The sequence below is a fragment of the Acartia tonsa genome, chromosome 1 (assembly GCF_053477335.1).
Source record: "Acartia tonsa isolate MP-2025a chromosome 1, ASM5347733v1, whole genome shotgun sequence".
NCBI classification, from domain to species: domain Eukaryota; kingdom Metazoa; phylum Arthropoda; class Copepoda; order Calanoida; family Acartiidae; genus Acartia; species Acartia tonsa.
In genome coordinates, this window is record NC_137260.1 from 39,965,119 (window position 1) to 39,991,346 (window position 26,228).

Below are 26,228 nucleotides of genomic sequence, written 5' to 3' on the forward strand. Positions count from 1 at the left end.
TACACTTATTTTATACAATTTATTTGCTGAAAAATATTACATTTTGTTACAATAATAATTAGTTCATCTGCATAGCTTATCTTTGTGTTAAGGAATTCAGTATGACTAAGCCATTATCTGTAATTTTTCTGGCATTTGTCCTATACCTGCGGGACTTCCCTGTACCCAATTTAATCTAACCTAACCAGATCAATAGTAATAAATAAATCACACGCCCCTAGAGGCATCTAGAGGCACTTGAGAAAATAAAGTCAACACCCAAATTTTCAATTTAAGTTTTAAAAAAAGAAAATTGTTTGGGGAAGGATAATTTTTGGGTATAGTCCCTGTCGTGGCAACGCTCCTTAAGGGGCGTTTCTTTGTTTTTTTCAAAGTAGCTTTTCTTCTATTTCTAGCCCTTGCGGGGGGCTCTAACCCTGCGGGGCCAATTGCCTAACCCTGTGGGGCAATCACCTAACCTAACCTAAAATAACCTATCAAAAGCCATTTTAAAAATACAACGAATCGCCCCTTGCCACGAAAGGGACTATTTCCTAATTTTTTTAAAGATAATTTCTCTTTGGAAAGTGGTAGTACTCACATGCACCAATAAAAGTTATAAACCTTTCCAGATTCTATGGAAAGCTACAATGTAACAAAGGGAAATATCGTTTCAGTGGTTATCGAGATTATCCTTCGGTGCTTACACACACACACAGATTCTGTTACTTATATATAAGGCTTTATTTTCAAATAAGGGAAGGATGTTTCTGTGCTCGACTAAGCACTTTAAGGGGAAAACCACCTTTAAAACTATTATAATAAGTGTACACTCCTGGTAGAAGCTGTATACAGCAATGACATCAAAAACAATAACACAGAAGTAGGAAGCCAAGGACACAACGTTGAATAACACGTCGCATATTGGCAGGAATTCCAGTCCCATCCTAAATAAAATAATAGTTATTCACCGCATCATATTATAGACAGCTTTCCGCGGATATAAAATGAAAATTATAGATCTAAACCAGTTTTGTTAGCTCCGTGGTTCGTCACTTATACTATTATACCTAATGTTCATAGGAATCTATATTCCAAATATTATTTAAAATATTGCTTTTAAAAAAGCCAAATATTATTTGCGCCACCTTGTCTAGTTTGAAATCGATAGGTCAATTCTAACATGCCTAAATTAAAGACAAGAGCCATCAGTTACGTACTGGAACGTAATAAAGGACCGACTCTAATTGTAGAATAGCTTAAAAGTAAATTGTGTGATATTAACTACCTATTATGTAAGTATAATTACATGTTACCATATTACCATATGCTTTTTGCATATGTGCCATTTCATAAATTCATACAAACAAAACTAGAATGCCAGCATCCAAAGATATCAAAGCAAGAATAGTTATTTATCGCATCGTATTATAGACAGCTTTCCGCGGATATTAGAATAAAAAAATATAAAATCAACACCAGTTTTGTTAGCCCGGGCCTACAAAACTGGTATTGGTTTTATGATTTTTATTTTATTATTAGTGGGAAGTTGTCTAGAATAGATACGATACATGAATTTTCATTATGGCCCGGAACTGGTTCTACTCTATCAAATATTAATCGGTTTCGAAGCCATACTGGAAATAAGACTACATATGCGATACAAATAGGTGCTTTTTCTCAATTAAAATAAATTGAAAATGAGACAGGGTTGTTTTCCCTATATGCCTAACCCCTGCGGGACGTCTTTATATAATAGACATACCAACATTTATGACACTGTTAATTATAGAGAATTGTTGCTGATTAATAATGTGCAATTATATATATTTACAAGGAATAGGATATATGTACTCTACTAAATGCTAAATGAAATTGCATTTTTATTAAAGTTAAAGTAATTGGATCAAGCAAGACTTTTAAATGATTATTTTTATTGGGTGTCATATATTAATGCTTTAAGTTTAAGCTAATTCATAAAATCCGGCAAAATTAAATATACAAATGACAAACTAAAGTGTCATATAAATTTTATTGATATCGTTTAGTTTATTCAATTACTTGTTTTATCAACTTTAACATTTATATACATGGATATAGTTCATAAGATGCCTCATTTTTTTAATGCACTTATGGGAGGGTTGTGGTACACTCCCCTAAAAAAGATATGAACCTTGACGGAATCTATAAGAAGCTACGCTGAAAAGGAAAACCTTATCTGTTTCTGCGGTTAGAAAGATCCATTGGGACAGACAGACAGATTGACACATATCCTGTCACTTTCATATAAGGATATGATATAATAAGAATGTCAAAATGCAATTTTTAATTACCATACATTACTTTTAATATTTTTGTAAACAATTGCATTACCTTGAATTTTTTCATTCTACATGCAACACTTTACATAGTTTTATTATTGTCTTCACTTGAAACATTTACTTTAACACTTTATGAAGCATTTTTTCACATCTTTTTAAAATTAAATTATAACTTTTCTCCAGACAATGTATTTTTTAGATTCTCATGAAATTTTATATTAGAACTGACTTTATTTTGAATTATTGACTTTATTTTTAAGGTATTTCACGTCTTAATAGCAGAAATATGAATTCTTCTTCTACTATCTCACTCTCTCACTACGCGCGTGAACGCACAAACACACACACACCGCGCACGGGTGGTGTGTCTTGTTAGCGCAAAAGGGAGGAAATGGGGTGCTTTGATGATGTTATGAAAATGGGGGTAGCGCCATTTAAGGGCTTATGTCAGGGGAGGAAAGGGGTAACATTTAATAAGACAGGTACATGAAAACACACACACATCCACACGCTGAAGCACACAACCATAATTTTGCCCAATGTAAAAATCAACCAATGACAGAATGTTACCCAAAAAATTAACCAATCAGAGACAAGACTTGACATTGGTATTTGGTACATGGTTAAAAGCGAGATATTTCTAAATTTGTTGTGTATCCGTTCGTCCATACGTCTGTCTGTAACAGATTGTATCTAAAGTATTTTATTAAGTTTTAAACATATAAATGCATACAAAATTAGGAAAAATTAACCCTTAACGGTCGGGGGGGGGGCGTTGAACGCCCCCCCATCCGGTTTTTTCTATCTCATTTTCTGTGTGTGAAAGATAAAGAGCCCAAACTGCTTGACTTTTTAAGTATGGGTATGACACACAACTGAGAGTTGGAACTTTTTGAATATCTCCATCCTGGCGGGCACAGGATGCCAGCAAACCTGGCAGGGTCATCCAGGTAAAGAGCAAAAATATTTTTTTGACTAAAACAAAGCATTTTATCATACCAAAATACTAAAAAATCCTCTAGTAGTACATCCTTATATGAAATACAGGTGTTCAAGTCACTTTCAGGTTCCAGGTATGATCCTGCAGGTCCTGATCCTCCAGGTCTCCAGAAATCTTTAAAAGGCTCCTGTGGCCGCAATTTTTGACTTAGAGACTTCAAATTTTAAACTTAAGCTTTTCTTACATGTCTACATAACGTATTAAAATTTCATGAAGATCCGCGGCCGTTTTCCCGCCGACCGCCGACTGCTGCGGCTGGCAGCTGCCAAGTACAGCTGCGGCCGCTGAAATTTATATTTTGATATTTCTAATGTAAAATTTACATAAAAATAAACATTTTCTGGGAAAAAATTTTTCTTCTAGCTTCAAAAATAAGAAAATTACAGCCGTTTGAAATTTTTAAATAAAAAAAGACCTAAAAACAAAGGTTGTTAAATAAAAGGGTGAAGGAAGCGAAAATTGACTTAGACTTATAAAAGGTCGGAAATTCATTATCAAACATGGGACTTGCACAAAAAAATTTAGCCCTCTAGCTTTAATAGGAACTGAGATAATTAGGGGGGGCGTTGAACGCCCCCCCCCCCGACCGATTAAGGTGCGGCAAGGGGCCCGACTGTAAAGGGTTAAGAAAGCCTGAAAGCACTATAAACCAAACAGTCCTTGTATTCTTTCATCACAAATACTATGACTTTCTTTAACTTATTGCCATTAAACTTATACATAATAACATTATTATATCGATTTTGAATTTAAAATTGTGATTACTTAGACAATATGATACGATTCCACCTGCAAAGCATCTCTACAATTACAAAATAATCTTGCTTGTAGCCGTACTATTCACCCTATATTTTTACAAATTTTAATTCATCCAAAATTAAAATTTTTAGAAAGATTTAGATACTAAAGGAGTCACTTTTCTGTTATGAAAAATGTTCGTTTAATTGATCGCTAATTTGATGAGCTTTGCTTTTAAGGATGTTATCATCCTTGTTTGGTAGGCACTGCACTGCACAGTGAGTGGTGTATAATGGGTTCAAATTCCTGACATTCCTTATTTACCTACCTTACTCTACCTTTTTAAAGTTGCATATCTAACTCAAATGGTTTGAGATACTTGCTAAAACAATTTGGTTTTAAGGGACAAGACAATCAACGATAAATTGATGTACACCCCTAAATGTGAAAAACAATTACCCCTTCTGTATAAAATTATAGGTAGAAACGCTTGGACACAAAACGTACAAACCAAGCTAAGAATAAACAAAAATATCCAAAGTTTTTAAGCCAACAAATTATAGATCTTATTTTAAAACTTTTGCTACAAGTGGAACTTACAGCCCATTAAAAAACGAAATTTAATTTTTTTAATAATTATCATCCAGTGATTTTTTGACAATGCCTGCTAAAAATTTAGTTCATCATTACTTTAGGTCCATGTATACTACAAGGCTAATTTATATGTATGCTTATTGTTTTTAGCACATACTAATCTATGTAATTTAAATAAAAGTAAATAAATCTCATGGATGCCAGTTAGTGTTCACTCCTTAGTTGAGGTCCACAACTTTTAACCATAGTCTCATTCCAATACCATATATTACACATACCTTTACTCACACTATGTGAGCTAGTTTCTATAACTTAGTTCAGGTCCACAACTTTTAACCATAGTCTCATTCCAATACCATATATTACACATACCTTCACACACACTAACAATATTGAAATATAAGGAAAAAGTAAGTTGGCTAATCTTTTTAATGGGGTAACAATTTAAAAGATCTATTTTTTAATAATAATATTAGTTTGAATCAACCAATTACAATTTAATGAAAGTATAAAAATTTTTAAATAAATTTACAGCCAAATATTTTCTTCCTTCCTGAATAGTTTTACAAATGAGAATTTAGGTATAAGGGCCGTGAAATCAAAGAGCTTTTGGTTTTCAAAACTATATGGCAGTGTGACTCTTCTGCTAATTTATGTCTTGTAAGGCAGGGATCTAAAGGGATAATACAATGACCGAAAAATTGATGTAATCCCCAATGATGACACGCAAAATTACCCCCTCTGTAGATTATGATTAGAGGTTGAAACGCTTGGACACTCAACTAAATGAACCAACCAATTTAAATAATAGTCCCCAGGGTTGTTGTAAAACGTTATTGTTAGACTTTGGGGACATCCCAATGTCCCCTTCCTCCCGCCCTGCTTGTAAGATGTGATTCAATCATAATACGACTATTATTTTTTAATTAACATACCTATTCCTTTACCATAAAAAATAGAAGATACAAATAAGATAAAGCCAAAAAAAGCTCGCTCACAAGAATTCTAAAACAACGTGTTTATTGGCTTGTTACAAATAAAAGGATAAAGTACAGATGCAGTTGGAAACAATATCAAACGATTTTATGCAATGAGTTTAAGATCAGATATAAAAAGAATAAATCAACAAGCATCAAAACATCTAAAAGAAAATTTTAAACAAAACATAACAAGGAGATTGGAAATGAGAATCCTTTGGCCAAACATAAATTGGTAAGCTTCGCGCACAGCTGATTTTATTCTATGTTTCATTACAAGCTGACCCGCAATTCTCGGGGGAAGCAACTCAATTATTTCATCACCCTGGCGTAGAGTTTAGACAGATGTTTAATGTTAACCCTTAACGGTCGGGGGGGGGGGGGGGCGTTGAACGCCCCCCCATCCGGTTTTTTTCTATCTCATTTTCTGTGTGTGAAAGATAAAGAGCCCAAACTGCTTGACTTTTTAAGTATGGGTATGACACATAACTGAGAGTTGGAATTTTTTAAATATCTCCATCCTGGCGGGCACAGGATGCCAGCAAACCTGGCAGGGTCATCCAGGTAAAGAGCAAAAATATTTTTTTGACTAAAACAAAGCATTTTATCATATCAAATTACTAAAAAATCCTTTAGTAGTACATCCTTATATGAAATACAGGTGTTCAAGTCACTTTCAGGTTCCAGCTATGATCCTGCAGGTCCTGATCCTCCAGGTCTCCAGAAATCTTTAAAAGGCTCCTGTGGCCGCAATTTTTGATCTAGAGACTTCAAATTTTAAACTTAAGCTTTTCTGACATGTCTACATAACGTATTAAAATTTCATGAAGATCCGCCGCCGTTTTCCCGCCGACCGCCGACTGCGGCGGCTGGCAGCTGCCAAGTACAGCTGCGGCCGCTGAAATTTATATTTTGATATTTCTAATGTAAAATTTACATAAAGATAAACATTTTCTGGAAAAAAAATTTCTTCTAGCTTCAAAAATAAGAAAAATACAGCCGTTTGAAATTTTTAAGTAAAAAAAGACCTAAAAACAAAGGTTGTTAAATAAAAGGGTGAAGGAAGCGAAAATTGACTTAGACCTATAAAAGGTCGGAAATTCATTATCAAACAGGGGACTTGCACAAAAAAATTTAGCCCTCTAGCTCTAATAGGAACTGAGATAATAAGGGGGGGCGTTGAACGCCCCCCCCCCCGACCGATTAAGGTGCGGCTAGGGGCCCGACTGTAAAGGGTTAAGCCACCCTAAATTAGCACTGTCATACGAATGGATGAGGGAAAGCATGATAGGTAGAATCCTAACTTCCTACAAATCTCCCTCCAAACAACTCTCGCTAAGCAAACTAGAGCTGTTGATCGCCTTGATTAAATGATGAAAATTACAAAAGCAATTAGATTTATCTAAACTAATATGGCTATAGCTTTAGCTAACTTGCAAGATTCAAACGTATTGTTCAGACATAAGACTAACTCGCAGTAGCATTAAAAGCTGGGTACATAAAAGTTACGGTTTCGGCTGCCGAGCCTTAAGATCTAAATACTACAATGCACAATAAAGTTGAATTCAAATTTGTAAGCTAGTATGCAGTGCTGTAATACCCTTTCCAAGGTGTAGTCAGACTTTGGTTCTTGGAAGCGAGAAAATATGATTTCAATTGCACAAGCGAATTAAATGTAAAATAATCCATCTATTTATCTATCTATTTATCAAAATAACTAGAGAACTGCAGTATCACTCCGTCGGCTTCTTGTGTGCAAACGAATTAATATAAACAAGTCATTTGTCCAATTGTAACGTCAATCATAAAACTTAGTCTTAAACCGTCGTTAATGTTAACATAGGAGAAAGTTTTTGATATGAAAGGGAGGGAGGAGACGATGCCGGTTAATTAATTTACATCCCATCTATCCTTCAAAATTTAAAAAAAAGGAACAAAATTCACAAGTAAACCTTTGAGCGAGAGAGATTAATTATCTTTCATAGTTCTATCCCTGATTCCTTGAGATTATGTATATTTGAGTACTAATGAAGTAGCTAAATGACAAACACAGATACAACTTTGGAGTTCATAATAGAGGTATATTAAATAGAGTGCAATTTTAAATTTCTTAAGAAAGTTTAAGAGAAGTAAGAATGGAGTTGTTATTACTAGGATTTTACACCAGATTATTATGTACTCTAATAAAGTGGAACATGTAGAGGGCTTAAATAACGATCCCCGTTTAACCCATCCATTAAAATTTGTTACTGTAGGCAATAATATACTTTGTTTTTAAACTTAAAACATGAAGCTCTATTGTATGTGAGCTAATTTACTTTGTAACAACATGCAGCAGCAGAGCATAGCAATCTAGGTAGGTGTTCTTAACTTACGAGGATCACAATGATCATGAGTAGTAGCTAATGACAGATACCTCATCAATAACCTCATACGGGTGAGGCTGCTGTTCTGACACTTTAACATCATGTCCAAAAACCAAGGAAAAGTTAGGAGAGGCTATTTCTCGTTTTCTCGACGCGATCTTTGTATTCAAGTCATAACTTTGCATGGTAATGAGATGCTCTTTTTATGGGCCAAGGCATGATTCGAACGCCTCACCTTCCTTACCATTATCGCTTATTCTAAAGGCTAGTTATTGCTGCGCTGCTTATGAACTAAAAATAAATTTCAATTGTTTTGTATGACCACTTAATGTCATATATGAGTAGTGCAATCAAACTTTATTAGATAAATATATATATGCATATTATGTATCAAATTATGCGATGAAATTTCAAATAAGCATGATGAACTTTAAGTTTATTTGTAGAACTAGATAGATAACTTGAAAAATAATTCTATTGCAATTGAATTCGACGAAGCCCAATCTGTTCCACTTTTGAGCAAGACGATTCCCTTTTCTTTTGAAGAGATTTTCTTCCCCCCCCCCTTCCCTTTTTCTTTTCCCTTTATATGACGTCATATAGGAATCGTCTAGCTCAAAAGTGGGACAGATTGGGCTTCGTCTAGAAATCTAGAAATTTAATAATTTTACAGCTGGCTCTATTACTTTTTAACATTTCTATTATATAATGTTTGATGAAATTATTATTCTGGTACTTATGGACAATAATACTCTTGTTATACATATATTTTGATAAAAAACAATAATAAAGATTATGTTTATTTTCTAAAATATAATATTTAGGAGGAGCAAATATGTTTTTGAACCATTAAAAATCACAAAACCTATAATTAAATAATATATTTATTTCTAAGTTTTTTTTTATATTAAACTATATTTTTCTTTTATATTATTTGTAATTTGTTGTAAAATATCTTGGGGTAGAGAATCTGCCAACATTCTGTAGGATATGTCTAATTCTTCAGGTCGAGATATATCATCTGATAACAATATCTAAAAATAATGTTGATTAGTACATAGATAATGAAATAAAGTTTGGGGGTTCATTCAAAGTGCCTAATAGAGCAGAGAAAACCCCCTTATTTTGAAATACAAGATAAAGGGGATGGGGATGATTTTTAGTTCTTTAAAAATCTCTCCCCCCCAAATGTTATTGATTGATTTAAAATCAGGAGTTGGATGCGGGATTGAGGCAATTCTATGGGACACTATTATACCTCAAAATTTTGAATACACAATATATAAATATATGTTAATTCTGTTTACATGTAGTGTTATACACCTTGTATACTTGAAATAAACAATAGTATAAACACAACACTATACTATTCACTATTTCAAAGAGAATAGAATAAACAAAGAGGCAAGCAATATATAGCTATCCAGTATGCACACAGCAGTATACAATCTCATTATTATCACTGAATCAAAAATAACCTTTCCCCCTACCATTATTTTTTTTATATATTTATATTTTGATAAAGAGAATAAAAGCTTTAAAAGTTAAAACTGACTAGTGGCTGCTCCTTCAGCATATGGAGGGTCTGTTTTAGAAGATATAAAAAGTGGTTAGACTCCTTCACTTAAGCTTCAGACAGAAAATCCTTACTGCTTTATATATACACAATTAAATATAAAGTATATACAATTAACAAGGAAAAGTTTTTTATATCATGAAATTAAGGGATGGGTGACCTGTCTACTAATTGTAAATTGTAAATAGGAGGAAAATATTTCAGATGATGGTGGTGGGGGGTTGGCATAAGCCCATCTGACGTATTAAGGAAAATATCTTTACCTTTGCTTCTATCAAGGTTTCATTCATTTGATTAACCAGTTCCATATTGTTTGACCTCTCTTTCATGCTTAATGAGAATACCTAAAATAATGAAATTTCTTGTATGGCTTCCAAACCGATTAATATCGTGCATAGAATCGTAAGACAGACAATTTTCCACGAAAATTTAAATAAATTCTTATTATTAAAACCTGAAATATCTGTGTAAAGCTGTCTATAATACGATGAGATGAATAACTAGTACTTAAATTAACTTAATTCAATTAGATTAAGATTAGTTAAACACGCATAGCGTGTTCCAGAGAAAAACTTGTTTTCCCTCACTCTTTGTTTTGAAAAATGAGAATATCATTTCTCGTATTCATTCGAATCCGGTGGATAGAAACCGGTTCTCATCCATACGAAAAAACTATGTCTAGCATCGTATTATATCCAGCTTTCTACGAATATAAAAATGTACAATTATAAGATTAAAACCAGTTTTTTCAGCCCGTGCCTTCGGCACCTCGGTGCTATATCCGCGGAAAGCTGTTTATAATACGATGCGAGAAATGACTATTTTTTAATTCACAGAACCTTTTAAAGAATCAATATATAAAAAGTGCTTTGCCTCCAAAGTGCCTAGCAAGCAAAACCTTCCCCCTCCTTTGTTTTCAAAATAAATTAAAGATAAGGTGGAGGGGGTAGTTTTTTTTTATCTTGTGGGGCTACCCTGTACTTAATATAACCTAAACTAAACCTAGCCAAAAGTAACAAAATGACACACGAAAAGTACATTCCTCCTGTTTTCTAACAATTTTATAATAATGGTAGGGGTTTCTTTGCTCACCTAGGTACATTTGGGTAAACTTGAACACCCAAGTTACCTACCTGTTGAAATAATATTTGATGAAGTCTAAAAAGTTCAAATCCTTTAAATCTTGAAATGCTTGGGTCAACAATGCTTAGCAATGATAAGTTTTGCCTAAAAATAAAAAAATTTATAGTACTTGATTAACACTGAAATTTGCTAAATAAAAGTAACGGGAATGTTTGTACATATGTCTGTGTGTAGATTTGGATCTCGCTAACTGCTGGATATATATGGTTGTCCGTTACAATGAAGATAGGCTTTGGAAATGTTTATAAATATTTTAAAAATTTCCCCAATTAAAAAAAAATTAAATGAGAAATGAAGGGTCGACTTACTCTTTCCTATTTCCCTAAAGTGTCCCTAGAGGTCTCTAGGGGTGTAGCCGCTATTTGATGGAATAAAGTTTTACTTTCAATATATCTGATGAACTTTTGTGTTTGATGTGCCAAATTAACTGGTTACAAACACTAGTAAAAACACTCAATAACAAATTCAAACTTTTTTGTTTATGTATTGATTATATGGGACATTTATAACTTTTGCGCTAATCGTAATAACTTTTTTCTTAAAATATTATATTATTTCTTTGTTGACAATAATTATAACAACTTATTGTACGGTTTTGAGCTATTTTCTACATCCCGTCTTAGAAAATTGATTCATTAGAGTCTTAGGCATACAGTATAACAGTAAACATAAAAAACCTTACAATCATAAAAAGTTAATAAACTTTTACTTTATAATCTGTTTTCTAAGCAGCAGGCTTTGTTTTGACGAATTATTCTGCAGAGCCTTAGATAGCAGTCCTCCTAAATATTAATAAAAAAACTAGAATAATATGATAGAAGTCTTGGCTGTTAATTATTCATATATTGAAAGCTGTAAATTTTGCTTTGGATTTATTCGGTTATAGCTATAGGTAGCAATATTACTCAAGATGTTTGAAGTCTGCATTACATTATTTAATTAAAGTATAAAGTTAAGAGTTTATTCCTTGGATAAAGAGATAGGTAAATTGAAAATACATCCAATATTTCAGTTTGTGTCTTTAAGTTAAAAAAGTATAAATTACTTTTTTGAACACTGGGATCTTAAGGGAAAAGACAACGGACGAAAGATTGAAACACAATATAAATTCCCAATCATGATATATGAACATTATTTATATTAGATTCTCTGTTTTCTTATAAAACTCTTGTATTCGTTCATGCCCTACAAAAACTTTGCTTAGATGTGTGATCTTTTGTTTATGTCTTTGTTTATAAACTCACCTGCCCTGTTTATAAGATAATGGTTTCCATGTAGCTGTTTACTTCTATACAGGGATAAACAAATATGTAAGATGAAATAGAAAATAAATATTATAATTTGTGTGTTTAGATGTTCGATGTAATTAATATAATAATAAAATATTTCTTTATCCTTTATCCCTGCCTTTTATCTAAGAATTGTTGTAAAGCAGATACTTTTTCTCTGGAACTACTCTCCGACTCAAGTTTGTCCAATTCTTTACTTAGGTTTGATAACATTGTATGTACCTGAATAAAACAAGGATGACCAGATTTATGAGTAGCAAAGAAAATCAATAAATACCTTCAATTTTGATCATGGTGCTTCATGGTGCTTCACTTATAATATTATACCTAATCGTTCTAGTAATCAATATTCCAAAATCAAAGATTTTTTTCAAAAAAAATCCAAAAAAATTCACAAAAAAGATAGTATATAGGAATTTGTTAACATTCTACCTTTTCAGTATTAGCAACAAATTGGCAGTCTAAACAGGACCAGGTAAAGCTGAAACTTCTTTGTTGATCCTGGACGGTTAGCTGTGGCAGGATCCAACCTACTCTACACTTTGTGCACAGTATTCCACTAAACCAAAAATACATATTGATAGATACATACGTTTTTATGTTAGTTAAAATAAATTCCTTAATAACTTAATTGTTAGATATTATTTAATACTTAAATAGGTCAACCTCAACGGTGAATAGGTGGTATCATTTACTGATTATCAATATCAAGCAATTACAGATTTGACATAATTTTTTTGTAATAAAGTTAAAAGAAAAAAATATTAATAGCTATTGAAATAGATAGATAATAAAGAAAATATTTCTATATTTGTTATATCTTTATTCTTTAAAAAACTTATTCATTAACAAAAATAATGTAAATAATGAATTAACCTGATATAAGATTTGTTTTCTGTAGGATCAAGACACCTGCTACAACTAAAACAATAATTAAATTAGAATACTTAATTTTTACTTTAATCTTAATGAATTTTTTTTTAAAAAGGTATTTTTCTTTTTTTGGAGGGGGGCATTTTTTCTAGAGGCAATTTCTCTTGGGAGGGTGATGGTACCATCCCCCCAAAATACTTATAACCATTTCTTGGACCAATGAGATTATACATTGCGTAAAGAAGAATCGTATCGGTTCAGAGGTTAGCGACATCCTTCAGTACACACATACAGACACCATCCTACTTTTATACATGGATAACAACTTTCTATAAAAATGAAATTAAGTTTTATTTTGAATTTATTTATTTGATTAAAAGACACCTGCTAAATATTCAAGTATAATTAAATCAGAATTTCTATATTTAATGATGACAGTCACAAAAGTTTAATTGTACGATTTTCTGTTATTGTTATATTATACAAAAATATTTTCTCCAGAACTAATACTTAAAGTAGGAACATAATAAGCGGCAATTTCCCGCAATGTACCTTGTAAAACAACGAATTCACCGCAACTTTAAAAAAAAATTGAAAATAGAAGGGAGGGGGGATAGTTTTTGCGTTTGTTTCTTTATTTCTTTAGGTAAGGTTAGGTTGGATTATATTAAATACTGTATAAGCTTTGCTGAGTAAGTCCCCCCCCCCCCACGTATAGCAAAATAAATATCCCGCATTTATCTTCATGTAAAGACACCAAATAATTTCATATGAATACTTCTAAACCAATCTACCTACAAATGAATCCTTTAGAAGACAGAAGCTTGTTGGTTCTTTGCGGAGCTCCCAGCAAAGGTGAACAATAAGTTATAGTAAGTTCTTCTCCAGCTTCTATTTTTCTCTACAAACACACAATCAATACATAATTTGAATTGATTAGAATTACTGATTTTTCAGTATGACTTCGAAACCGATTAATATCCGCTGGGTTGGTACGGTTTTCACCCATAGTGAAAAATCATGTATAGTATCGTCTTATAGACAATTTTCTAAGCATAATAAAATAAAATCATAAAATTAATACCAGTTTTGTTAGACCCTCGGGACTAACAATAGTGTTTTAATCTTATAATTTTTCATTTTAATATCTGCGGAAAACTGTCTATAATGCAATGTTATAAATAACTTTTACTTATTCTGCTAATGAGAGGTATAAATCTTATATCTCCCGACAATTATTAATATAAAAAGTTTGTCATAATGTTTTTCTTGTACTCATATTGTTCTGCTTGAACAAGGATGATAAAAACATCAATAGGGGGGGGGGGGGGGCGTTGTTAAAGTCGACTCGCCATTTTTTTAGCTTTTGAAAGATAAAATCTCATGGTATGGTGGATGTAAACTTCCCCAAAATAGTGAAAAAAACATTTCCTGGGCCTATAAGAAGGTTTTCTGTAAATGAGAAACCCACCAGTTCTTCAGTTAGCGAGATCCTGAGCTACAGTCACACACAAATAGACAGACATCTTGTTACTTTTATATAAGGATAATTCTGAATCCTTTCCAAATAAATATTATTATTATAAATGATACCTTTGCAGTGACCATTAGTTTCTTACAAGAGTTGAACCATACCCTAACACAAAAATAGCAATTTTTTATAGAGGCGTGCAAATGGTTTTCCAAAATCTTGACACCCATTTTAGCCAAAGTCGAGTAGGATGTAAGGGGGAGGGTACACCCTCCCTTGTGATATTCAATAAAAGTGGAACAAGTTATTGAGCCAACGATTAAGATAAATCAGTTATAAAAATTTGGGTAACAATGTAATTTACAGTCCAATGTCCCCTCCCTCCCTGAATATTATTTTATGAATAAAACTATTATTTTGTTCTTTTTTTCCTGGACATCCCTAATCTATTAGTCTTTTGATAATTGTATTATTGAGTTGTACAAAATAATAATAACATTAGTATAGGAATAATATATGGATAAAGAAACATACAATAATTTGTAATAAATACTTTACTTTAGAGAAAATTTTCTCTATAAGCAGGCTTAATACGTCACAATATGAAAGTAAATGATCGATCGTCCATTTAAAAACAAAAAAATCAACTGTTAAAAATTTTATGATACAGTAATTATGATATTTGATGAATTTGATATCATAAATTGTTGTATAGAATGGTGTTGCTGTGCTATTCAAGAATGTAATTTTTCAGGTTTAGTTCTTTTCTGTAGAGAGGAAAAAAAATAGAGTTATAAGCCCTAAATTTAACCCTGAAAACAATTAAGAACCATACATTTATCCCTGCAATGAGTAGCTCCAGCCAAGTAGATATATTGTATTAATTAATATTAATGGTAACATTCATTACATGGTAATAGATATTTTACAGAAAAAAATGATTATAAGGAAGAATATAAACAAAAACAATTATCAATAAAAAGAGAATAATAATTTATACAAGAGAAGTAATAATAAAATCTGGAATTTCTAAAGGATAAAGGGATAGGACAATTAATGATAAATTAATCCACTAGAATTCTTATATGTTAAATTCGACTACCTGGAATTAGGTTGGCAGCTGTGATTAATCATTGCAGCTGCTGGACACAATGATCTGCCTGCCCCACAACGAAAAGTATTTGCTTGTAACTGCCTAAATACCAATTTGATAATTTTATTATTTTGCACAAATAGTGTATTTTTCTATAATAGTTGGAAATCTTTAAAATTATGATCTAGATTTATTAATTTCTTTGGTTTAGTGATAAAAAATGAATATCTCAAAAAAAATTCATTTTTTATTACAAAAAAAACACTGAAAGGAGATTAAAGTCCTGTATTAGATGTAAGGTGTTGTGTGTATGTTGTATTGTTTTGTTACAAAATTTAGATTATATAGCTGATAACTGAATCTTATTTTTTGTATTTTCTTACCTATTTCAGTTTTAAAAATGATGTTGAAAACCAACATCTCATATTTATGTAGCAACTAAACAAATATTAACAAGTATAGAGGTGTCACACATTAATGGATATATGGACAAGGGAAAATTTGTCGTCCTTTATTGGTCAGTTCGTTAATCCAGTAGGAGAAAAAAGGATGGATAAAGGGGACTGGGGGTTATCGTTATCTTAGCCCGCTACAAGGTTCACGTTGTTAGAGAACATGAAAATTTGGTGTATTATCCAAGCAAAAGTAAAACCATTAAGGTGTCACACAAATGTCAAGAGACAAAATACAAATTATAAATATAGAAAGTGTAGATGATCAATTTCTGAATTGGCCCAATAGAAACATTTTAGATATACTCCGAACACATTATTGGTTAAAAAAATGTATATATTTTGGTAAGAAAAGGTAAAACATCAATGAGACACAAATAGTTTTAAATGTAATATTGTATATGGAAGGCTTGCTTTGTATTTATTGTTTTGGGATTATTTTTTTTGTATTCAAGCCTTTCAACAAGTTTAATCTACTAAAGGAAAACAAAATTGTTTATAAAATCTGGGGTTTACTTAGTATAGTCTATCTCTCAGATGCAAAGAGAAGATCTATACTCCCTGATAACCCCCTAATACAGCCAAGGGGGGAGTCAAGGTAAAAGACGCTTGTTTGAGGTCCTATGACACAAAAACACACCCTCTTAGTTGTCTATAAAACTCTAAAGATCACACCGCCCTCAATTTTGCGCTTCATGCTACCCCCAGGAAAATCCTCTGAACGCCAATGTATAATAATCTCATTATAATTTCTAAAAATTGAGGATTATCTTTTTTTGCTAAATGAGGATTTTATGATACAATTAATTTAGTAAAAGTGCATTTATAATGAAAATCTTAAAAATATGCATATTATAATCTCTTACTAAATCCTTAACAGTTATACATTTAAAAGGACCCTTAGAGAGTTTTTAAAAATAGGCAAATAGACTTCAACGAAATTATGACCGCAAATAAACTTTTGGAAGGTTAGGTTATGTAAAGATTATGGGATCAAGGACTAGGCACCCACAAGGGTTAAAAGCATACTAAATTCAAACTATTTCAAATTCGTTGGATAAGTGGATTTATAATATAGGAGGGGATGGGGTAAATGAGGTGGATGGTGGGCATCATTATTTTAGCCAGCTACAAGTTTCACTTTATTAGAGTACATGATAATCTGGTGCAACAATCCAAGTAATAATGAATCCAATGTTGAAAAAACTAAACTCCAAGAGTGTCCCATAATAAAGAAAGTGCTTACTGTTAACTCTATTCATGGGATAAACATTCAGCAACTTTTTATATCAAAGAAAAGTTACATTTAACATACTTTTATAAGTACAGCTATTCTTTAGGTTTGGTTTGTTCTTGCATGTGTTTGTAAAGCTAACCGTCTATTCAGTAAAGCTAATTTTAAAACGAAAAGAGCCTAACGTTTGATTTTAAAAGTTCAGAAATAAAATTATTCAGTTGAATATGAATTGTTCAGAAATAAAATTATTCAGTTGAATATGAATTTGATCGTTTCTTTGTTAATTTTTTTTGTACATAGTTTAAATTATTTAAAAGCGAAGCTTTTCTAAAATTACGGTCTAATTACGGTAATCTAATTATCTGATTGATCTGAGTTTTGGTATATTTATTCCTGGGACAACATAGTACAATATTTTAAGCGAATCAACTCTATAATCAAGTCCTAAAAATGTAAGTATGCCCATAATTATTATCCAGTATCAAGCAATTTTGCCATCCTTGTTTTTTATGTATAATGGATCTTGTGTAAAAGTTACAGCACAAAATACTTAGCACAGCACGAACACAAAAAACGCATATTTTAAAAGTGAAAAACTGAAACTTATTTTCTATTACTAGGGGCACTTGATGTTAAGAGTGGGGTGAAAAAGTCGATCTCCCCCATTTAAATTTTTTTCTTAGGGCGATATATCTCGGGAGGTTGGTGGTACCCTCCCCTCAAATAGTTATAAACCTTCCTAGGATCTTCACTGTTAAAGAGAATCATATCAGTTCAGCAGTTGGAGATATCCTTTGGTACAGACAGAAACACAGAGATCCTGTTACTATCATTGTTACTTACTAAAGTTCAGAGTTTTGTCTAAAAATATTAAAAGTTTTTGTGTACAAATATGTATAAAGACACAAATCAAATCAAAACAACACAATCAAGAAAATCGTCCAAACAGACAACAAACAATACGAATAAGTAATAACCTTTTTACCTGAAAATTGTTTTAATTGATTGTTTAGAAAATCCTTGCTTTGATAAAATGTCTATTGTAAAGTTTTCTTGGCTTGAGTTTTCATCTATCCCTAAAAAGTATGATAGGTTTTTGGTCATGAATCTTGACATAAAAAATTTTCTAGTGTAGCCTATGAATTAGAGCTTCTGTGTTGCTTAGATTTAGACTTATAATATTATACTTAGGGAAAACTAACTCATAGATAGCCCAGGACATTTATACAATTTGGCCTTTTACCCCTAGAATTAAGCCATCGTGTAATTGATTCCATTTTACTTACTATAATGTAATCTAAGTTTAATGATTAATATGTATTAAGATTAAGGACACCTGAATATTCTTGAAGTAGAGGAATACTTTTATCATTGGACAACAGCGTTCTTAATGTCATCAACTAAAGCAGTATATATAATTAAATTTTAAATGTTTAATGTTTATTTAATCTTGCAGAATATTTAGTCGTTGTTGCTTAATATACACACAAAAAACTATTCATAATATGTGATTTCTAATACATTATCTTTAAATTAAGAAACAGTGGAGGGGGGGGGGGGGATATTTTTTATGCATAACCATTGCGGGGCAACCTTGTACCAAATATACCCTAACCTAACATGACTTAAAAGGTAAAACACAACAATCCTTCCTTACTTTTAACTGATTTAAAATTTCTGTGCTCTACAAGGCACTTTAAAGGAGAACCGCTATAATTCTTTGCCCACATACATCAAATTTTTATGAGCTTTTGAAAAGAAATATTATCATTATTCTTTAATGCATAACTTACCCAAATAGCACATGAGGAATTATCTGATATTTTCTTTACAATATCACATTCTTTTCTACTATGCCACCTTAAATGTAAAATAAGTAGTATTTGCAAAATTATCCATAATTATAAGAAAGTAACAGGATGTTTGTTATTCTCTCTGTAGCGTTGGATCTCGCTAACAGCTTATTGAAAATAATTGTCTTCATAGGATAGATACATTACTCTGCTACTTAGGATTAGAGGACAAGGACTTTATAATAGAGGTATTTTAATAGAGCACCATAGTAATTATATTTATTTATATTCATTAAACGTAATTGTCTAATGAAAGATCTTTTAGAATAGAGTACTATACAAATATCCAATTGTATACATTTATAAGACTTAATTGTCCTTGATGGATTCATTACTCCGCTACTTAGGATTAGTGGACAAAGACTTATAAAAGAGGTTTTAGAATAGAGGGTTAATGTAAAGTCTACTTGTAAATATAAATATATATATTGGACATTTTTGTTCTTCTTAGATTCAGTACTCTGCTACTTAGGATTAGTGGACAAAGAATTATAAAAGAGGTTTTAGAATAGAGGGTTAATATAAAGTCTACTTATATATATAAATATATATATTGGACATTATTGACATTGTTCTTCTTAGATATATTACTCTACTACTTAGGATTAGTAGACAAAGAATTATAAAAGAGGTTTTAGAATAGAGGGTTAATGTAAACTCTACTTGTATATATTGGACATTTTTGTTCTTCTTAGATTCATTACTCTGCTACTTAGGATTAGTAGACAAAGACTTACTATAGTAATGAACAATTTATACATTTACAGGAAGTAATTGTGCTTGTGGGATTAAAATAGTTTTAAAGTAATGTCTATTATTGAAATAAACACCCTGGATTCATTATTCTCCTACTTAGAATTAGAGGACAAGGACTTTTTAAAGAGTTACTGTTACTTACCAAAGAATTTTATAATAGAGTATTTAAAAATTTTTCTAATGCCATCTTATCCTTAACATTTTAGGGGCTCATATATTTGTATTAGTTAATATATAAAATCTATCCATCAACTCCTCCCCCCCGCCCCCCCCCCCCACCATATACAAACATTTGTCTATTTTTATCTATCTGTTATCAAAACCACTCAGACAAACAATTGAAAAGCAGGCATACACCATGGTATGGCAGACAGACAGACACCCTGATATGGCAGACAGATACCTTCATAAGACAGACACACAGACAATAGAATGATTAGTAATTGTCTTTTCTTCTCTCTTATCAATTAATACAAGTAAAACCAATTTCCTTACTTTTCCCATAGGCGTCCAAGGGGGGGGGGGGGGTAATGGGCCATTTGGCACCCCCAAAATTTTGTGAACAATACCCCCCCCAAAAAAAAAATTACCCCTACCTTGGGGGTGCCGTAGGCACCCCCAAAATAAATGTTCTTTAAAAAAAAAATTTTTGGGGGGGTATTTACCCCCCCCAAATTGAATGTTCTTAAAAAAAATTTTACTGAAAATTTTTTTTTGGGGGGGGAGGGAGTAATCCCCGCCCCCCCCCCCTAAAAAAAAGTCATAGTGTGACTTGAGCCTTGAGGTGTAATATATTTTATGTTCCTCGTTTGGTCTCCTAATAGTTAATGAAAAGTATATCCTAAATGGCTTTTGATAGTTTATTTTAGGATAGGTTATATTGGTTTAGGTGATTGCCCCACATGGTTAAGCAATTGGCCCCCCGCAGGGGCTAGAAATAGGAGAGAAGCTTGTGTGAAAAAAACGAAGAAACGCCCCTTAAAGAGCGTTGCCACAAAAGGGACTATACCCCAATATAGTCCAACCAGTTAAAACAGTTCTTAACCATGATAACAAAAAATTTAATAGTTTGATCATGTTTTATTTGCTTGGGCCTTTATAAGGGCTAAAACCATCCCGGGGATCTATGATGTAATTGTAAAGCACTGAAGATTCCATAAAATAGATACCTAACTAAATAAATATTTCATTAAATAATGAAAAAGAATTTCTATAGGCGATTTCTTTTGGGAGGATGTCAGGGTGTCTCAAAACTAGTTATAAAACTTACCAGGACCTATAAGACGCTTCACTTTAAAGTATAATCATATTAGTTCATTGGTTAGTGAGTTAATTATTGTATTTTTATGTTCTAAAGAATGAGATACTACTATATATTTGAATAGTAGTGGCGCCCTTAGCATCTGAGAACTCGTGTTTTCTAAAGGGTAAAAAGGGAGGAGAAAAATAGCCTAAAACCACTCAAAGGATTGACCTATAATAGTGTGGAACCATCATGGGATCTATGTGAAGCTTTCCTAAAAAGTAGAACTCAGTATTAAAAGTAATGAAATCTGAAGCTATAGTCAAATAAACCTTACTTACTACTTTATGTTATAGGATAGTACTTATTAACTTAATAGATTAGGTAGGTGCTTTTTTTACATAATTAAATTACCCCCCCCAAAAATTTTACCCCCGGGGTAAATTAGTTTGGGGGGGGTAATTACCCCCCCCAACAGATTTGGGGGGAGTATTTACCCCCCCCAACAGACTTTAGGGGGGGTAATTACCCCCCCCAATCAAATTTTACCCCCGGGGTAAAAATTTTGGGGGGGGTAAAAAAAAATTTCGGCGCGCTTCGCGCGCCATTTTACCCCCCCCAAACACGAATTACCCCCCCCCCTAAAATTTTTTACCCCCCCCCAAAAAAAAAGCTTGGACGCCCCTGACTTTTCCTTTTCTTCTTTTTATACATTCTTTAGTTTTTAGTCTCATTAAGATTATTCTTAATGCTTATTGAAAAAAAAACGAAGATGAAAACATCCATAAAACGAAACTGACAGTCCAAAAGAAACATTGAAAAGTTAATTGAAAATTTATTCATTGAATATCTAAACAATTTAAATCGATGACTTTTTGGCGTAGATATATACTTAGTATACTTTCAAAATTATACCTCATTTATACAGGAAAACTGATAAAAGGCTGGAAATATATATGACAATTCTAACATGCATAAAATGTCCAATTTATTCAATAATATTTCTATCAATATTTAATCATAAATACTCATCTTATAATAGAAAAACAATATCGAATAGTAGAAATTCTTTTATACAGAGAATTTACTGAAATGTACAGTGTTATGAACAATCATTTAAACTTTTAAAATGAAGATTCTTCTTTTAATATAAGGCGTACAGTATATACCTATACTTCTTGTTTTTTAGCTATTTTTGAGATCTAATTTTATATGAATTATTCTTTCGATTTGATTTTGAGCTGTAATTCCTATGTATGATTACCAGGTTTTTGTTCAGACTTTAAAGAATATTATGTGTCTTCAAAATATCATTCACTGCTTTCTTACACAATATAATAGTTATTTCTCGCATCGTACTATAAACAGCTTTCCGCGGATACAGAATTTTTATATTCGTAGAAAGCTGGATATAATACGATGCTAGACATAGTTTTTTTCGTATGGATGAGAACCGGTTCCTATCCACCGGATTCGAATGAATACGAGAAATAATATTCCTTCCATTATATTTTGATAAATAATAGTAAATTGATTTTGGAAGATCTCAAAATTGTATTTGCTTAATCTGCACAACAAACAATACAAACTAATAATAAGCCAGGGAGTGAGATACCAATGGCTGTTAAATTAATCATTAATACTTATTTTCCACATTGTTTACCAACAAAAGATAATTTGAAGAAAATATTTATTTGTAGTTCATTGTCCTATCCCCTTTATCCCTGATAATAATCTCAATATTTCTCATCAATTTTTTGTTTGCGTTTTCTCTTTTCCACAGGGATAGAAGGACAATGATTATCAATGTTACAGGGACCTCTTTATGTTTAATCAGATTTAAAATTGCTGCTTTTTATACCCGTGTACAAATAACAAGAGAACTTCAAGAGTTTACATCAGCCTTGTTTAGAGTCAGATATTAAATCATTAAAAAATGCGACAAAAAAAAACATCTACTCATTTACATGTTTACTTATTATAACACATTTAATAAAAAAATTCAATATTTTTCAATATTCAATATTCTTTTTCTTAATCCTCTTTCCTAATTAAAAAATGATTGGATGAATATTCTATTATCTAAAAAAAATTACTGCATCCAAAACGTTGCAGCATTTTAATAATTATTCTTGTCGACAACGGAATCGATTTCAAACCGAGGTTTAGATTAATTAGAATAATGAAATTAAATCTTTAAATAAGTTTAAACTTCTAACTCTAATTTTTATGTAAATTTCAAAAAATATAAATTACAAACTTAATTACCCATTATTGATTGAAAAGTTTGGACACTTCCATGTAAAAACAAAAAAAAATCTTGAAGACAACAACGGATATATTGGGTTAATAAAACTTTGGGTACTAGAACAATTTAGAGTCAAGTGTTCCCTCTATCCCAAAAAATAAGACATATACCTTGTTTTACAGTCATTGTTACAAAAGTTGAGTCCACAGTCGCTACATTCACCTTTTCTCAATTGAATTTCGTCCTTATTTCCTAAAACATATAAGAGCTCAAGAAAATAATTCTGCATTGGGTAAACCTTGCTAAGGTCCTTAAGGTTTGGTTTACATTTTATCAATCGGCTTAGCGGTTACCGTGACATTAAGCTTTTGAAAGACATATGGACGAACAGACAGACATCATTTTACTTTGTATAATAGACTAGCGGCTTTGCTCCAAGAAGTCTGATCAACTTAATTTTTCGAATTTTAGATTTAAAAAGAAAAAGTAAAAGATTTTTTTAGGGGGGGGGGGGGGTTAGTCGACCCACTTTTTTAATTTTAGTTTTCAAAATAATTTTTTTGGGGGGGGATTTTTTTTTCCATTTTTTGGGGGGTTAGAGGTGTCCCAACCCCCAAGAAAATAGCTTAAAACCATCACAGAACCAGTAGGTATATTCTCTGAAGAGTAGAGCCCAATCGGTTCAGTAGTGACTGAGATCTTAATATTTAGACGGACAGACAGACATCATTTTACTTTGTATAATAGATAAATTTATTTTTACTGTTTACATTCTTATTAAATTTTATAAAATTAGAACAATTAAACAGTATATGAGATGTAATTTTACTCATTAATCATTTCTTACAATAGAGTAAAGTATTAAATTCTCTTAAAATATAAAAATTTCCAAATAAAAATATAATAATGTAAGAATTACAATATTTTAGCATTGTTTTTTACAAGAATAAGTTTGGTGGAAAGGTCTCTAGTCTAAAGTCATATAATATCACCTGTGGGAGGGAGGGAGATGGAAGCAGGGGGGGGGGGGGTTGGTGTAGTTTTTGACCTACTACTTTAAATTCTAATTATTGAAAAGTAACACACAAAATTTTATGGGGGATTTTTTTCTTTGGTCGATTTATCTTAAGAGTGGAAAGAACCAAGTCGGTCGAACATTTAGCGAGATTCCAATCTACAAACAGACAACCATACGGAGATCCTGTTACATTCATTAAAGGCACCTAGAAAAAGTGAAAAAAAAAATTGTAAAGTAGCTACACTGCTTACCTGACAATGAAAGCTTGGAATAGAACCCACAACCACAACATGATGACTGAAGTCCAGGACCTGTAGTCGTAAATTTAAAAAAAGATAACAAGGAAATTAATGACAATAAATTACAATGCAATGGTAGTTTATATAAAGAAATTAAATTTTGTTTCTTTTCAAGAAGATGGATATATTGCAATTTGTTCTTGTGTTATTCCACTTCCTTAGACGTCATATGCCTCCATAGAAAATGCCGAGAAAATGACATTTTTCTCATAGTATTACGTAAGGACTTTTGGACAAACAAGGTGAATTATAGCTTCGCTGCTAAAAATATCTCACCTGAAACTGTAGGATCCTGGTAGAAGATATCTTCTCCAGGAAGAATATCCTGCGTGGCAACTAGGCCCCTACCACTCCCTGGTATGCTGGTCAACTTAAACTGTAAAAAGGAATCTTAGATTTTGGGTTGTTTATCTCTCTATGTCAATAATTATCAAATCAAAGAACATAATTACAAAAAAATCTTTACATATGACATAATATTTAGATTTAAAATGAAATAATTTGATTTTTAGCCACAAAAGTTTTAAAGATATTTAAAAGTTTTGTTAAAATCTATGAACATTCCTTTAGTCCATGATCAGGAAATAATAGTTTTGACTCGTCTTCTATTTCATTTTTATTTGAATCCATTTTAACTTCCTTAAATATAATCGTTTAACAATAATAATTTTTAAACATTTACTATAAACATTGTATCCCTTTCAAGTTGCTTTAATCTATTTTAGTAATACACTTTCTATAAATATAACTATAAAATTAGCCAATGAGAGGCCACTATAAATTTTACCATTGGTCGATAACGGCCTCTCATTGGCTAATTTTTTTTTGTTACGTCATAATCAGTCAGACACTATTACTGTGTTCCAACTCTTTTTTCCCAAAAATATTACTGCACTTCTTAGGATAAAAATTTGTCAAATGTTCTTAAAATATAGTGTATCACTATATAAGCTTTTGGGCAATTTACAGATTAATTTACACATATTTTGTTTGTTTCTTTAGTATCACCAAGATAAACATTTTTAACACCTCGAATGCACAAAAAAATAACTGCTAAATTAGCCGTAATTAATAGTTCACCTCTAAAAGAATGTGAAAAAAGAAAATGTTTAAATTTTAAAGCGAGGTATAGATAAATTAGTGCATCGAGTAGGTCTCGCCCATACTAACTTTAAAAGTCAATTCTTTTTCCTTACTTTTACATAGTGCATATGTTGGGCTTTAAGGATAGTTAAATATACTATTACATATAGAACATTTCAGAAATTATTATTATCTAAAAATAGATTAAATAAATGACAGAATATGAAAACTTTTCTAAGAATTTTAAAACAATAAAATTGTTAAACATTGATCTATTCTATAATTAAAAGTATCGCAGCAATAACATGAGAACAGAAATACAATTTTAGATTGCACAAGCTTGTTATATTGTCATGTGGCAATTGTTATTAAAAGAAACATGATGTCTATCTGATTTTGTAACTGTCTGTACATGCAGCATAGGATCTTAATAACCGATTTGGTTCTCCTTTACAGTTAAGCTCTTAATATGTCCAGGGAGGTTTTATAACTTTTTAGGGAAGGGTACCTTTACCCTCCCAAGAGAATAAGCCCCAAGAAAAAGATGACCCGAATAACTGTTTTTTAAATCTTTAAAAACTAATATTGAAAGTGGAAGTATCGATTTTCAACACTTACA

The 26,228-nt window shown here is 31.6% G+C and overlaps 2 protein-coding genes across 2 annotated transcripts in view; one reads left to right on the forward strand and one right to left on the reverse strand.

Moving 5' to 3' along the window:
* The window catches only part of LOC145327502 (protein tipE-like), a 166,286-nt gene that overhangs the window by 103,975 nt on the left and 36,083 nt on the right, over positions 1-26,228 (forward strand). The gene's annotated exons all lie outside the window — the stretch shown is intronic.
* Positions 8,765-25,171, reverse strand: LOC145314510 (SET domain-containing protein SmydA-8-like). The gene is made up of 18 exons (XM_080154820.1): positions 25,091-25,171; positions 24,803-24,902; positions 24,479-24,538; positions 23,380-23,461; positions 18,903-18,969; positions 18,446-18,509; positions 18,095-18,185; positions 15,430-15,522; positions 14,450-14,492; positions 13,651-13,757; positions 12,860-12,904; positions 12,416-12,542; positions 12,102-12,205; positions 11,939-11,982; positions 11,404-11,476; positions 10,685-10,778; positions 9,815-9,895; positions 8,765-9,009 (listed from the first exon to the last, which is right to left on the reverse strand). The coding sequence occupies exons 1-18, from the start codon at positions 25,154-25,156 to the stop codon at positions 8,878-8,880; spliced, it is 1,473 nt and encodes a 490-aa protein (XP_080010946.1). The 5' UTR covers positions 25,157-25,171; the 3' UTR covers positions 8,765-8,877.

Excerpts from the sequence above, each read along its gene's own strand:
- LOC145314510 (XM_080154820.1), bottom strand. The coding sequence starts at position 25,156 with ATGGATTCAAATAAAAATGAAATAGAAGACGAGTCAAAACTATTATTT. Across the intron at positions 24,539-24,802 it reads CCAGGATCCTACAGTTTCAG|GTCCTGGACTTCAGTCATCA; the intron begins GTGAGATATTTT and ends TTACGACTACAG. Across the intron at positions 9,896-10,684 it reads ATCAAATATTATTTCAACAG|GTATTCTCATTAAGCATGAA; the intron begins GTAGGTAACTTG and ends TCATTATTTTAG.